This window comes from Vigna radiata, unplaced genomic scaffold, assembly GCF_000741045.1.
Source record: "Vigna radiata var. radiata cultivar VC1973A unplaced genomic scaffold, Vradiata_ver6 scaffold_7, whole genome shotgun sequence".
Taxonomy (NCBI): domain Eukaryota; kingdom Viridiplantae; phylum Streptophyta; class Magnoliopsida; order Fabales; family Fabaceae; genus Vigna; species Vigna radiata.
The window spans coordinates 4356098-4371230 of NW_014543262.1; the positions used below are offsets into that span (position 1 = coordinate 4356098).

The following is a 15133-nucleotide window of genomic DNA, read 5'->3' on the forward strand; positions in this document are numbered from 1 at the left end:
CTTTGAAGACCCATTGGTGGTATTAATTGAATAGGACTGTAGCAATATTATGCAGCGTCCATCTAAAAGGAAGCTAATTCCTCCGAGTGGTCTTGATATAAGCTACATAGATACAGGCCCCATCAGTCAGTGATGGCAGTCCCTGTATACAGGCCCCATCAGTCAGTGATGGCAGTCCCTGTATACAGGCCCCATCAGTCAGTGATGGCAGTCCCTGAATACAGGCCCCATCATGATGGCAGTCCCTATATACAGGCCCCATCAGTCAGTGATGACAGTCCCTATATATAGGCCCCATCAGTCAGTGATGGTAGTCCCTGTAGTTTTGTCGCTTTTAGCCACTACAGGCCCCATCAATCAGTGATGACAGTCCCTGTAGTTTTGTCGCTTTTAGCCACTATAGGCCCCATCAATTAGTGATGACAGTCCCTGTAGTTTTGATGCAACCCCCATCCTTACTTGATGACAATCTAGTCCCTGGAGTTTATCGTTGTTCTCCTTTGTCAAAGTCATCCCACTTGAAGTTTCATGGTGCTATTTGAAGTTTCGCAATTGTCCACTACTGTCCATAAATTGTTGTTAGTTGTTCGTCAACATGTGATTGCGCATCTGTTTGACGCACACTCTTGAAGACAGATCATATATTTCAAATTGAGTTTATTTATTCCAAGCTTGGTCCATACAATCTGTATGCTCCAGCTTGAGGGGGAGTGTTAGAGATATTATATTTAGTTTATATTGTATTTATGTTAATTAGGGAAATATAGTCCCTATATGTTTATTAGGGAAATATTGTTCTTATTTTATTTTATTCTTACATATTCATTTGTATTTGGACTTAGCTCATATTTCTTCTATTATAAATAGAGAACCCTATGTGTGTATTTAACACAAGAGAATTAATTCCTATATATAATTTTCATTATTTTTAACAAAGACTTTTAAAATTCAACAAGATTTTTGTGGTTTTTCTCCTATTCTTGTTTCAACCAAAAGTCCATAAAAACTTTTCTTTTTCAATTTCCAAAAAAATATCAGATGTCCAAAAGGTCTATGTTTATACTTATGAAATAATTCAAAGCAAAAATCCAAAATTAAAAATTTAAATTAAACACAAATTAAAATGTGCACAAATTTAAAAAGAATTTTGTTTTTTGTGGTTTCAATCATTTTATACACGAGAATCCTTTGTTTAGCTCATAGATATCCATATACAAACAATACAAATAGTAATTTATTAAAAAAATATTATAATATTGAAATTTATTAGAAATTTTTAAAAGATTTATAAAACAATTATCCATTTTGGATTCCTTAAAAGTAATGTTTAAATTGAATTTTTAAAATCCTAGAAAATAGTATTTTAGTAGTGGTGATAGTCTAAAAATAGTGAGACTCAGTTATTTTCACATTAAATGGTTTTATTATAAATAATTTTGTTATAAACGAGTTTCACTATTTTAAAATATACTATCTCTCCATAAAACACTTTTCTAGAGTTCTCTACCCTCTTTCTAAGATTTTTGACTCTTGAGTCATCTTTTTGACGACCAGGAAGTGTCAAATTGATCACAGCGATGGGGTCTACATTTCTAGCCAATCAATTTCTGTAATAGAACAAGTTTAGACTCCTTTTTCCTCTCTCGTTCCTAATCTATTTTTAGAAGAAAGAATGGTCATTACATGTGTGATCATGCTTGTCCTGGTCATTCTTGGTTAATCTAGAGTTCTAAGGCCTTTGTACACTTCCAATTTGGTGTTTCGTAGGACAGTCTAGAGATTCCTTGCATTTCAAGTAATCGACGAAACGTTCTTTGAGTTAGACAATTTATTGCGAGGTAAGGGAAGTTATACTTTGTCTTAAATTTTTGTTTGTGGCTTAAATTTAGTAGCTCTATGTATGATAGATATTTTCGGATGTAATTGTAATGATTATTTCATTCACGTGTGTGATTAAATGATGATCCATGTTTGTGTGATAGTTGAATGTGTGGTATGATATGTTTAGAATGCTTCTACTATCATGTTTGTGTGTTAGGAAGTTGTGTTGTGGTTTAAAACTGATTTTAAAGTGTTTAGAGTAAAGAGGAGTGAATTACTTGAGTTTCAAGCTTAAAAAGGGAGGTTTTGGTGAGTGAAATTGAGAAATAAGTTTTGGAGTGAGAAGACAATTGGTCTAGCACTGTTGTGTAGTCAATTGGGACTTGTGAGAGGTGTGTTTTGATTTAAAATTGATATGGGGGCAAATATGTGGTTTCTTGTTGAAGTTTTAAAGGGTTTTTTAATGTAAAATGAGGGTTTTGAGTAAGGAGAATTGGAAGCAAGGGGTGTGGACTACTTTGGACATTTTGGAGGTTGTTAAGAGGCTTATTGTGACTTGTCTATGCTATCAAATGAGGAAAATCTGGTTTAGAACTGTTAAGGGCCTCTTAGGGTGAGTTCTTAGGTGTTTTTAGCTAAATTTGAGATTTTGCATGGTTAGATTTTGAAACAAAAAGATTGTAAGTAAACTGAGATTTTAGAGAGTGTTAACAAGTGTATTTAGACTTGTTTATGCAGGTTGTAAACTGGTATGAAGGTTTAAAAGTGTAGAATTGAAATTAGGTAGCTTATAATAGTGAATTTGGATTTTAAAGGGTCAAGTTAAGTTACAACATTGTTTTCATAGTTTTCTCAAGGTTTGGAGGGTCCTATAGGCCTTTAGAAGTTAGGGTAAAGTGTTTAAAGTGAGGAAATTGAGTTTTTATCTCACTGATAGCGTTGAGCGCCCATTTTCTAATGGCTAGGGTGTTGAGCGCCAGCCCCTGGGCGTAGTTAGGCACCACTGCACTAGTTTGGGAGGTGGGGGGGGAGGTTCAAGGTTTTGGATGTCCGTTTTAGACGTTCTTTAGGTCGTTTTGAGGGTTTTGGACCCTTTCAGAGCTGTTGATGAGGGTTTCAAAATTGTTTTCCTTGCCTAAGTATGAGTGTAAAGGGATTTTGTGTTGTTTAGTGGTTCTTCTTGGATTGTTCTTGTGTATTAACATATATGGAATAGTTTCAAGTGTTTTCTAATGATTTGTTTGGTTGTTTAATGTATTTTAAGGTATGATTAAAGATAATATATGTTGGTATTCAATGTGAAAGTAATGTGACAAATCTACATGGTTTCAAAAGTGTTCAAAGTTGTGAAAGTGAGTTCCAAGGTGGAACTTTGGGTGTAGTTCCAAGTATCTTTAGTTTGAATGTAGGAAGTTCAGTCTTAGGGGTTATCTTGACACTCTAATGGTCATTCGTTCTCACATAGAAAGGATTGACACATGTGGTGAGAGTAGCAGGAGGTCTTAGTCTTGAGTGTTTCTAGTATGATCCAAGGCGTGGAATAGACTAACCTTATGAGTGTGATAGGGTGAAACCCATTGGCAAATGTTTTGCAAAGCAGTAGAAGCCACCATAAGTGCGTAACCCGTCATAGCTCGATATTCATTATAAGTCCAGACACTCTAGTCAAAGCATGGTCATGCATAAAGTGTTTGGTTGTTTTGATGTGATATGTTTTTTTCTCTTTTGCGATGATCACCTTAATGATGTGAGCTTAGGAAGACATTATTTACAGTTATTTCAGCAGAAGGTGAGGGTGAAATAATTGAAAAGTTAGATAATTCTATAAGTGTAGATTTTGACTTTCCTAAGTTTATTTTATTACAGTAGTTGTATTATCATATATATATATATATATATATAATATTTCATTTTAGTAGTATTTTACTTAAAAAAAATGGGATCTTACATAATTTTCTAATTAAAATTTTAATTATTATTATTATTATTATTATGATATATACATATATAAACAATACAAATAGTAGTTCATTAAAAATTATTGGAATGTTGAAATTTATTATAAATTTTAAAAGATTTTTAAAAGAACTATCCTTTTTAGATGCCTCAAAAATAATATTTAAATTAATTTTTCTAATCAAATTTTTAATCATCTTTCTGAATTCAAGAATTCAATATAAAATGAATATTTTTGAATTTTCTCTAAAATTATTTCTTATACTATATACGCCAGGATTAAAATAAGTTATTACTAAAATATAAATAGTAATACATAAAAGTATTTATTAATAGTATAATTTAAATAAGTTTTAATTTAATAAATTAATACGAAAAACACAGAAAAAAAAAACGAGCGTGCTTAAGTACGGTTTCGAACTATTTTATTGCAAAACAAGACCACCAGAACCCATATTACTGTTACTACTAATAATAAAACTAATAATAAAATGATAAAAGAATAAGAAAACATGAAACAAAGAAACACAGAGATGAAATCGTTTTGATGATATTTTCTCAGCTCTTACAATCTCACATCTACCAAACACCAAGCTCCGCCGGCGCATCGTGAAAAAGAGTATGAGTTCTTCTGCAACAGACGATAACCCAAGTAAGCTATCTTGTTTCTCTTATCTATCTCCGTTTTTGTAACAGTTTAAGTTTAAATATTTGTCTACAGTTTCGTATTCAGTTGAGTTGCGTGCCAATTCTTAAGCCAGACAAAAATCAGAGAACGAGTACTAATTTCCGTGTAAAATTTGTTTAAGCTCCTTAGATTTTTCAAAACCTTGACTTGGTACTTTTGAGTCAGCAGGATCCGTAAAAAGAGTTGCTGTTATTGGTGCTGGGGTAAGGTGAGGTCACTTCTTGATGTTATCAATTCAGTTCTTCCTACATATTTTTCAGAAATGCCAGTGATACATTTTTTATGTACTTTTTATTATTATATGAAATTCACCTTGAAATAGTGTGCTGATAAGACTGTGTCCAAAAGTGTATTTAAAAGTGTGTTGCTAGACTTTGTCCTTGTTTGCATTTCTTTCTGTATATATTATTTAATTGCTGCTGAATGCTGATGCTTGAATTTATTTATTTAATTTCGTCTGATTGGAAGTATGTATTGTCATTATTGTCTTGGCTGGATTTAAACTTACCTTGCCTTCCATGTGCTGGGAAACTTTTGAATTCCATCAACAATGGTTTTATGTTGAATTGAAGAGTGTGTAAGAAAATGAATTTTAATGGAATAATGAAATGATGATATTTCAGGTTGTTTCATTGTTGGTATATGGCTGACATATGATGATTGATTGTATTTATGGTCTATTGTATTTGACGATGGCATGGGGTGCCTGCATCGTCCATGATAAAGTTTTTAATCATTGGTGTATTTGACGTTTTAAATATTCATGACGATAAAGTCTTGCTAACTTTTGTACGGTGGTATCAAGTGGGCTTGCTGCCGCTTACAAACTGAAATCACATGGTGTGGATGTCACTGTATTTGAAGCTGAAGGAAGAGCTGGAGGGAGGTTGAGAAGTGTTTCTCGGGATGGTCTTATTTGGGATGAGGGAGCTAATACAATGGTAAGTTTATCATGGATGTGCTACATTAAAGAGATCTTCACATTTGAGGAGGAGAATTTGTAATTTAGTCTTGGGAAAATTTCTAATCACCCTTCTGGTGTTTTCTCTATTTTTATCGTTGTTACAAGAATGTCATTTTGTTAGACAACCTACCTTAGGTTTGGTTAGAGTGCAAAATATATTCTGTAAGTTTTAGCATCCTTGTTGAGATATTTAAAGATGTTTTAGAATTGATTCTTGTTGTTTTTAATTGTGTATATTGGTTGTATCTTGATTGCATTACTAGCATATCAATCTCAATCTTAGGGATTTGTTTCCTAGAATAGACAATACTTATTCCAAATTTATCTTATAAATGTATGTATGTGTGTGTGTGTGTGTATATATATATATATATATATATATATATATATATATATATATATATATATATATATATATATCAAATGTATTTAAAGAGATTGAAGGATAGAGAAATCATTTTCTTCGAAACTCGAGAATCCTAAAAGTGACTTGACCAAGTTTGCAAGTTACTCATCTGCATGTTTTTAAGGTACTTGCTTCTCACATGAACTTTGAGAATATGAGGCTAACCAAATTTAATGTTTTCAATATAATAAACATTTTGCGGTGTTATGTGTTACAAATAAACTTCACATATAAAAGTTGAAAATGACTTGAGTATCATGGGCTCATTTGTAAGTTTTCCTTTATTCAATATATGCTTATAGTAAAAGTTCTTATTATTGATGTTGAGTTTTGTTCATCTAGTGCAGACTGAAACTGAAATTGAGGTTAAAGGTCTGATTGATGCCCTCGGACTTCAAGAAAAGCAGCAATTTGTAAGGATTTTTAGCTTAGAAAATGGAATGTCTAAGAATATCTTTTCCCAATTTTGTAAAGCAATTTTCTATTATTTATCTTCCACAGTTGACCTCTTTTTTTGAGCCGCCAGAGCTTTAGTTTGTTGAAATGTAATCACAATTTTATTTTTTTACTTGGTAGTTTAAGAGTATTGGTAATAGGTCTATTCACAGCTTAAATATTTTTCATAGTCGTGATTAAGATTGAGATTTATTTACTTTTACAGCCAATATCCCAGCATAAGCGCTATATTGTGAAAAATGGGGCACCAGTGCTGGTATATATTATAACTTTTGTCTTTTTCTAAAATGTTTGTTTTTGTTTTTCTATTTCAAATTATTTGAACTTTTTGAATGGGTTTTCATGTTTTGCAGCTCTATTTGTCTCATAATAATTATAGAATGGGGTAACTTTTGATATCAGGTACCAACAAATCCTGTTGCATTACTGAAGAGTAAACTACTTTCTGCACAATCAAAGGTTTCTTTCTCTCATGTCCAAGGATCTTCGTGCTTCTTGATATTTCTAATTTTTTCATTTTCATTGAATGCTTTTCTATTTCATTAATGATACTTATACTTGAAAAAGAGAATGACTTTATTATTTTCATTCATATCAATTACATTCTCCTTACCTCTATTTGTAACAATCTAATCTTCTAAACAAGGGTAATAAGGAAACAATATACTGAAAAATAATCTTGAAGATCTTACAAATATTTTCTCTAATTAGGAAGATTTTATAGATATTTTCTCTAATTAAAAAGATTCTATAGATATTTTCTCTAATTACAACACTCCTCTTCAAGTTGGTAAGTGAATATCAATCATTCCCAACTTGCCTAGAAGATCTTGAAATCTAACTGGAGGAAGCCCTTTTGTAAAAATATATGGTATCTGAAATGCTGTAGGAACATGAGTTGTAATCACAAAGCCTTTGTCTAGATTATCTTTGATGAAATGTCTATCCATCTCAATGTGTTTGGTCTTGTTATGTTATCCTGGATTATGGGCTATGCTCATGACAAACTTATTGTTACGGTGTAGTTGCACATGGTTGTGCACCTTGATTTTAAGGTCATCCAAAATGATTTTCATCTAGAGTCCTTCACAGTTCCTTGGTCAAGAGCTCGGAATTCAGCTTCTGCACTAGATCATGATACTCTATCTTGCTTTTTGCTCCTCCACATTACGAGACTATCTCTAAGAAACACACAATACCCAGAAATAGATTTCTATCAGTAATAGAACCTGCATAGTCAGCATTAGTATATCTTCTGTTTACTATATTTATGTTTGGTTGTAATATATACTTGTATCATTCTTCATTATAAGTATATTACTTTATATGTATTTTAGACACAAGGGAAATTAACCCTATACCTAGTTTTTCTCTATATTCAACACTTACAAATCTGTAACAGCTCATTACATTCTATCAAGATCTTCTACTAAGAATATAAAACATGGGAATCTGCCATTAGATGTACTCAACAAAGTTGATGGCCAAACTCTGAAACTAGAAAAAAGTGTTTTGGAATTTGGATTAATTTAATCATAAGGGAAAATTAGAGATTTTTTTTCATGCTGTTTGTTCCTTATCTTTTTCCTTTTTTTCTGGTACTGTTAGTGGTATTCATTACCCCTTTAAAATGTAGCCAACCAAACCTACTCATTCATCCAGCTTCAACAAGATAACTTGTCCACTTAACTTTCTAAATTTGCAGATCCAGGTCATTTTTGAACCATTCTTGTGGAAAAGAAGTGTCTCCTCTAATGTGTGTGATGAAAATTCTGAGGAAAGGTTCAATAAACCTCAATTCATGGCATCCATGTTCAACAAAACTATACTCTGTTATGTTTTATGATATCGTAAGAAGTAATATCTGTAACTTTTGTTCTGCTTTCTTTCTTGCAGTGTTGGAGGGTTCTTTCAACGTCATTTTGGTAAAGAGGTATAAGCCACACTGCAATAGCCATCATTGATTGGCTGTTTTTCTTCTTGTGACTAATATGATATATACTTGCAATGTAACTTTCATACATCTTTAAGCAGGATATTTTGGTCAAACTACAACTTGAAAAACATTAAAATGAATGAGATAAGATTTTATCGAATTTATTTTTGAAATAGAAAATCAACCTTTATATATAGAGAGCTCTAGCCTTAAATTGAATGAAATTTAAAGTTATTGCTAAAATACCAACTTGAAAAAAATAAATTGACCGGGAAGATTTTATTAAATTAATTTTTGAAACATTACATCAGCTTCTATATATAGGAAACTCTAACTTTAATCAAGCAATTACAAAAAGATCTCTTGAATCTTCTAACACCTTCTAGTAGCACACTTGTAATTAATTACAATATCCTATTTTAGCTTGTCAACTATATTTTCTCGTGCATCAGCGCTACACTCACAGTCCCTCTATCTTATTTAATTTGTTCAACTTCATCCCTCTATTATCCAAATGTTCATTGAGGTCCTCTAGTTGCCGAATATATGTAATATAGTTCATTCTGCCTGTCTTTTCCACCCAGCTAATGTTGGAAAGAAAATCGAACAAAAAGAGCCACATTGAATTTGAGTATCACATTAAACATTTGAACACTAGTGATCAAGTTGAACAAATTAAAAGGAAGAGGGACCAATAGAGTAATCTAGCCTAATATTTATTGTGTGGATTGGAGTGTCATATGCCTTATCCTAACAAAACTATTTGAAGGTTGTGGACTATCTGATTGATCCTTTTGTTGGGGGCACCAGTGCAACAGATCCTGAATCACTTTCTGTGAGTTATTTCTCATAAATGAATTCATTTCTACATTATTTCATATTTCATGCCTTCAAGTTTGAATTTTGGTACAAGAAAAAGGTCCACTTTTGATGTTATTTAGATTGGATGTTCATATAGGATAGTTAACTTTTCTTTTGGAAATCGTAGTAACTACAGACTTGAAAGAACAGTAAGTCGCCCAGCTCAAGGCCAACCATCGTCAATCCTATACCAAATTCTTCTTTCACATTCCCTGTCTTGCCCTTATATTTTACGGTGTTACCTTTATTCCTTCCCTTGCTTTCCTAGTAACCACCTGCCACTCCTACAAAATTGTTTTAGCCCACTCCCCTTTCTGTCCGCTTTTCAAATCATGCTTGATGTATTGGGTTTAACACTATGACCTTGTAAGAGGATATGGGGAAAATAGGCTGCTCTAACAAAGAGAAAGAGAAATCATATTTTGTCCTACTGGCGATCAAACGCATGAACTGTATGATAGCATGTGCTATTGGTGTTGGGGTCAAAGACCCTGGTCATACCAAAATTTTAGATTGTTTTTATCTTGTAATTTTAACTAGTTTTCAAGGGAGGTAAATTCCTCCTGAAATCTTTTACGAGACCAGATAGGGTCAACAAATACTTCTAGTTGTCCTAACTTTTGTCTTTAAATTACCTGTTTTAATCTATTTCCAACAGATGCGCCATTTTTTTCCCGAGCTGTGGAATTTGGAGAAGAGGTATTGCCCGTAACTTTCTTTTAGCACTCTTAGATTATTTTGGCTAATGCATTTTGTTATAATTTTTGTGAATAGCATGTTATTAGGATAATGGTTTTCTCATTATTTTCATAGTAATTAGAAAAAAGAAAATTCAGAATCTTTCTATTCATTTCAGCATATTTTTATTTCCTTATTTTCAAGTATTTGATTACTACAAATGGAGATAATGAGAATGTCATTGGTGAGACTCTTATCAACAAAATAATTCTTTATTTCCTGACATTTTTATTTGAACATCACCCTCTACCGCTGCCACTCTTCCCTCCATCACACGTGAACATCACCCTTCCAATATTGATAGGTTTCCGAACAAGAAACCCAATCAAGAACTTCTTCACAGTCTCTCACACCAAGAAAATAGAGAGATATATGATGAATTGTGTATTAGTAGCAGAAAGAATAGTGTGTGTATACAAACTCCAGGGACATAATCCCCTTCACAGGACAAAGGCCTGTCAACTAACAATGTACTCAAAAAACTCCTTTCTAACTATCCAATCAATCTATTTATACAATTCTTATACCTTCTATCCTAATCCCCTTTTCCATTATATCTCAATATCCTATATCCTAACAGGTAGTCTCCTTAGAAATGTAAGGTATAATTTTTTTTTTAGTTCATGGTGGATATTCTATATTTTCAGGTTTGGTTCCGTTATTGCCGGGGCAATGCAATCTAAGTTTTTTGACAAAAAGGAAAAAACTGGAGAAAATAAGACTGCACTAAAAAAGAACAAACACAAGCGTGGTTCATTTTCTTTCCAGGGTGGAATGCAGGTACTGAATTGTTGTACAAATATATCTCGTCTGAGACAATCCTGTGCTATGCTTGATCTCCTTTGGCTGTTATCTTTATGATGTTATCCAGCACAGACACTAACAGATACACTGTGCAAAGAGCTTGGGAAAGAAAACCTAAAATTAAATTCAAAGGTTTTGACATTGGGTTATGGTCATGATGAAAGTTCCTCATCACCAAACTGGTCTATTACTTGTGTTTCTAACCAAAGCACTCAAGATATTGATGCAGTAATCATGACGGTTAGTGTGGCTATCTTCCTTTATCCCTTTCCATTCTTTCACTAGATCTTTAGATGTAGCAACTGAAAGTTTTGCTGAATATGTGAACATGAGTATATGACTAAAATTGAACCAAAGGCAAAGATTTTCATAATATGAGAGCTGGTGTTCATGTGAATGAAAGTTTGAATTTCAGTTAAAAAATAGGATAAACTAAACAAAAGAACGTTTCGTAAGAAAAAAAGGAAAGGCAATATCATTTCGTTGCTATTCTTCTTGTCACATCCATGAAAAGGTTGAACCAAATAAACAATTTTGTTCAATGGAAACCTTCAAGTTCTTGCAATTAATTATTAAGTGGTATTGCTATACATCTGAATGCATCTTTGTTTGTAATGTACTAATTTCTGTAGACCATTGCTAATGTCATCTGTTATTTCACGTTGCTCAAAATTAAATATAAATATTATTTAAGGGAACTGACTTAGAATATGTTACAATTGTGCTACAATCTCTGTTGATGGAAAGCAGGGTTGTAGATTTATTCTTACAAATATGCTATTTGTAATCTACTAATTTATACAGAAGTTGGGGTATTTTGCAACATTTATTTTCCTTTTCTATAAGTGTGATATGATTCTTTTGTTGTGTTAGTTTCTGAACTTTTATTTCGGAGCTTACACTTTTCTTGAGCGAAACATATATCACGATGTTAGTTACTACAACCAATGACTTCAATTTCTGATGATTGTTTTGCGTGATAATTATATAGGCTCCTCTATGTAATCTCAAGGATATCAAGATTACGAAAAGGAGAATTCCCTATCCACTTAGTTTTCTTCCCGAGGTATTTACCATTTCAACTTGACTTGAAGTTTGATTATTTACTTCAACATTTATTTGTTTGCAAATATAAAGCCCCATGCTAAGGCCTAAGTGCACCATTATTGAGAATGTGAAAGGGGTTGTCAAAGCAAATATATAGTCACGTAAAATTAGTTTGTTTGTGAATCTTAAAGGTTTTATCATGCTTATCTTTTAGGGGACATCCAACAAATATTTTTACATTCTATTAGTTATTGTTTTCAAAACAGCATCTCACAAACCCTGTCGCAGATAAGCTATGTGCCAATCTCAATCATGGTTACTGCCTTCAGAAAGGAGAATGTAAAGAGACCTTTGGAAGGTTTTGGAGTTCTCGTTCCTTCTAAAGAGAGACAAAATGGTTTAAAAACACTTGGTAATGTTTCCATGTGTCCATGGTTGTAAATATCTAAAGTAGGTTATAACTATTTTTTGATGTAACTGCTAATGTATCTTTCTCAACAGGTACACTTTTTTCCTCTATGATGTTTCCAGATCGTGCACCTAGTGATTTTTATCTCTATACCACTTTCGTTGGCGGAACCCAAAACAGGGAACTGGCTCAAGCTTCAACGTACTTTTGCTGTAGTTGTAATCAAATATTTTACTGATCAGAATCATGAGTATATCTTGTCACTATCTTTGTCTCTTGTCACTCCTTTTCGACTGATTTTTATCTTCAACTCCTATTCAATATATTATAATAGCTTAGAAGTGACAAAAGATATATTGTTATAGTAATACATGTCAAAAACCGTATATAATCTCCTGTTGACTTGTCTTTTTTTGTATATCTTTCTAATAGTTAGTTTGCTTGTTTACTGTAGTGATGAACTTCAGAAAATTGTTACTTCTGACCTGAGAAAGTTGTTGGGAGCAAAGGGGGAACCAACATTTGTTAAGTATGTCTACAGTATATTTTCATTAATTTTCTTTTATATTATATTTTATCCTTGTAAGTTCTAAATTATGCTAAATGACAGTCATATTTACTGGAGTAAAGGCTTTCCTTTGTATGGACGTAACTATGGGTCAGTTCTTGAAGCAATTGATAAGATGGAAAAAGATCTTCCTGGATTTTTCATTGCGGGTAAATGATTGGTCTTTTTCTTCTAATATTCCATTTGAAGTCAGGTGAAGCCACTTGTGGGTGTTAAGTCGCAAATGCTAATGTTATTGCCGACCTTTTTATGCATTCATGTAAATTTAATAATATGTGGAATAGGTTAAGAACATGCAGATAGCATTAATATTTAATGCCCATCTGATTAAACAACAGCTTAATTAAGTTCTTATTGAATTGGTATCTGTCATGCAAAAATTTACTCAAGATCTTGTCATAACATTAGGCAATTAAACTGCAATAAGCTCTTTCAAATGCACCCTAAATTCTTATGCTTTAATGATGAACTTCGTAGGTAACCACAAAGGAGGACTCTCAGTTGGCAAAGCAATTTCCTCAGGTTGGCAAGCAGCTGACCTTGTAATATCCTACCTCAACTCTGCTTCAGACAAGAGTGCCTGACAAATGATATACAGGGGATGTGGGAGTTGGGAAAGTTGTGCTTTCTATTATCAAATTTGTTTAATTAACATCTTATTTCGGCACGTGCAAACAATGTAATAATTACCTGTTGCACAATGCTGCAGTCCCCATTTTCATTTGGTTAAAGGAAGTTAACTAAATTTTTAAAATGGAGATAGCGGAAGCAATCTTTCTTCTCACATACAACTGTAATAACTGAACCTCTAGGTGATCGTAGATATATTCGTTCTAGTAGTTAATGCTTCTCTTACTCGAGATTATTAGCTTATCTTCGATATACTACATTCATTCTTATATGCATCTCTCTCTCTCTCTATATATATATGTGTGTCTCGCTGTGCAGATGTTGATGGTTGTTGGGCATGCACGTTCTGGCCCATGATGATGCACAAATCATTGGAAGCTTGCCCAAAGAAGAAAAGACCCAAAATGAAAGTACTAAATCTATATTACATTTCTACATTTAATGCTCAGGTAGGAAACAAAAATGTGTGTGAATGAGAGTTATGGAAGGGGTATTATGTTTCGGATAATGATATTTTAACAATTCTTTTTTAACAACTTTTTAACAACAGGACATGTGCCACAATTCTATTGGTCTGCTTGAATTTATTCTAAAAAAATATTTGAAACGGATCAATCACAAACTATCACGTATGCGTTATCAAAAAATTGTCAAAAAAAAGTTGTTAAAGAGACATTTTTATTATGTTTCGGTGTCACAAGTGTGAAGGAAAAAGGGAATGAGAGGATGGTGAGCGAGGGTTTTAGGGTTGGTTTGGGTTATGACAAAGTTTATTTAAAGGAAATGGGAGTGGTGTCGTTTGTATAGCCAATATGAAACTCTGTTTTTCATATAAGAGTTTTACTTGGTTGTGGAATGATTGTGACTTGATTTCTAATTGATGTAATATATTTTACAAATGATTGTTGTAAAACTATTTAAATGTGTTATTGTGAACCTTTTATATCTGCAACTGGCTATTTGGAACCTATAATTGCTATGATCTCACATAATGATATTCTAGTCTCGGTTAAGATAATTCAGGCTTCTATGAATTTTGGATTATTGTTAAGTAGTTATAGTTGACTAGGAGATATATTTAAAGTGGATGATTAAACTTGGTTTGAAGTGCAGGTAAGTGAGAATTATAAGAGGCTATTGTCCAGACTGCTAAACATTTTTGTATTAACTTGACCATTGTATATTTTTTTTTAGGAAAATGATATTTCAACACCAATTTTTTGACACCATTTTGACACTGTACACGTGTCAAAATGTGGTTGGACGATTTCAAATTAAAAAAAAAAAATTGGTTTTTTTTTTCCAAATATGTCCTTGTCTCAGCTTTTTTTAATTTGAAATCGTTCAACCACATTTTGACATATATGCAGTGTCAAAATGGTGTCAAAAATTAGTGTTGAAATATCATTTTCCTTTTTATTATTAATACTTGTTGTTGGTTGATGTGTGAAGTAAAAGGTTCATATGTGCAGTATTGACTATGGGTAATAGTTTAACGGTATAGATAAAATGATTATATCTGATGTGTTAGTGTAGTTATATGGTATAATGACTATTGGTTATGGTTGTTAAAGTGAATTATAGACTTTTAGAGACTTGTTTGATGTTGTTTAATTATTATAGTGGTAATTTTTGCTCTGAAAATGATCATAAATCTCTTGGATATATGCCTTGACGTTGGACGGATGATGTTGTGATACATATCAACACACTCTCATAAATACACTCTTGCACTTTCTCATAAATATCAGTACACTCCATTATACAAAAATCTTAATTTTTGTATGGAAAATGATATTTTAACACCAATTTTTGACACCATTTTGACCCTGCACACGTGTCAAAATGT

General features: G+C 32.5%; 1 protein-coding gene across 5 annotated transcripts; it reads left to right on the forward strand.

Moving 5' to 3' along the window:
• Positions 1–4259: 4259 nt before the first annotated feature.
• On the forward strand, positions 4260–13553 carry LOC106753960 (protoporphyrinogen oxidase, chloroplastic/mitochondrial). Of its 5 annotated transcripts, none has more exons than XM_014635862.2 (18): positions 4263–4429; positions 4631–4673; positions 5271–5406; positions 6183–6248; positions 6497–6547; positions 6694–6750; positions 7997–8073; positions 8188–8224; positions 8997–9062; positions 9747–9787; positions 10474–10606; positions 10703–10870; positions 11622–11696; positions 11966–12089; positions 12179–12287; positions 12541–12615; positions 12697–12803; positions 13132–13553. In XM_014635862.2, the coding sequence occupies exons 1-18, from the start codon at positions 4399–4401 to the stop codon at positions 13236–13238; spliced, it is 1503 nt and encodes a 500-aa protein (XP_014491348.1). In that variant the 5' UTR covers positions 4263–4398; the 3' UTR covers positions 13239–13553. The 5 variants fall into 5 exon arrangements, 4 of the variants coding, with proteins under 4 accessions (XP_022633389.1, XP_014491350.1, XP_014491348.1 ...); XM_014635863.2 differs by having other exon boundaries at positions 4264–4429; positions 4634–4673; XR_002666832.1 differs by lacking the exon at positions 13132–13553 and having other exon boundaries at positions 4260–4429; positions 12179–12336; positions 12697–12741.
• The last annotated feature ends 1580 nt before the right edge of the window (positions 13554–15133 follow it).

What these genes read in the sequence shown, in the direction of transcription:
- LOC106753960 (XM_014635862.2), top strand. Translation starts at nt 4,399, where the DNA reads ATGAGTTCTTCTGCAACAGACGATAACCCAA. An exon ending in GTTATTGGTGCTGGGGTAAG is followed by an intron (nt 4,674 to 5,270) that starts GTGAGGTCACTT and finishes GGTGGTATCAAG; the next exon opens with TGGGCTTGCTGCCGCTTACA. An exon ending in CTGTGGAATTTGGAGAAGAG is followed by an intron (nt 9,788 to 10,473) that starts GTATTGCCCGTA and finishes CTATATTTTCAG; the next exon opens with GTTTGGTTCCGTTATTGCCG.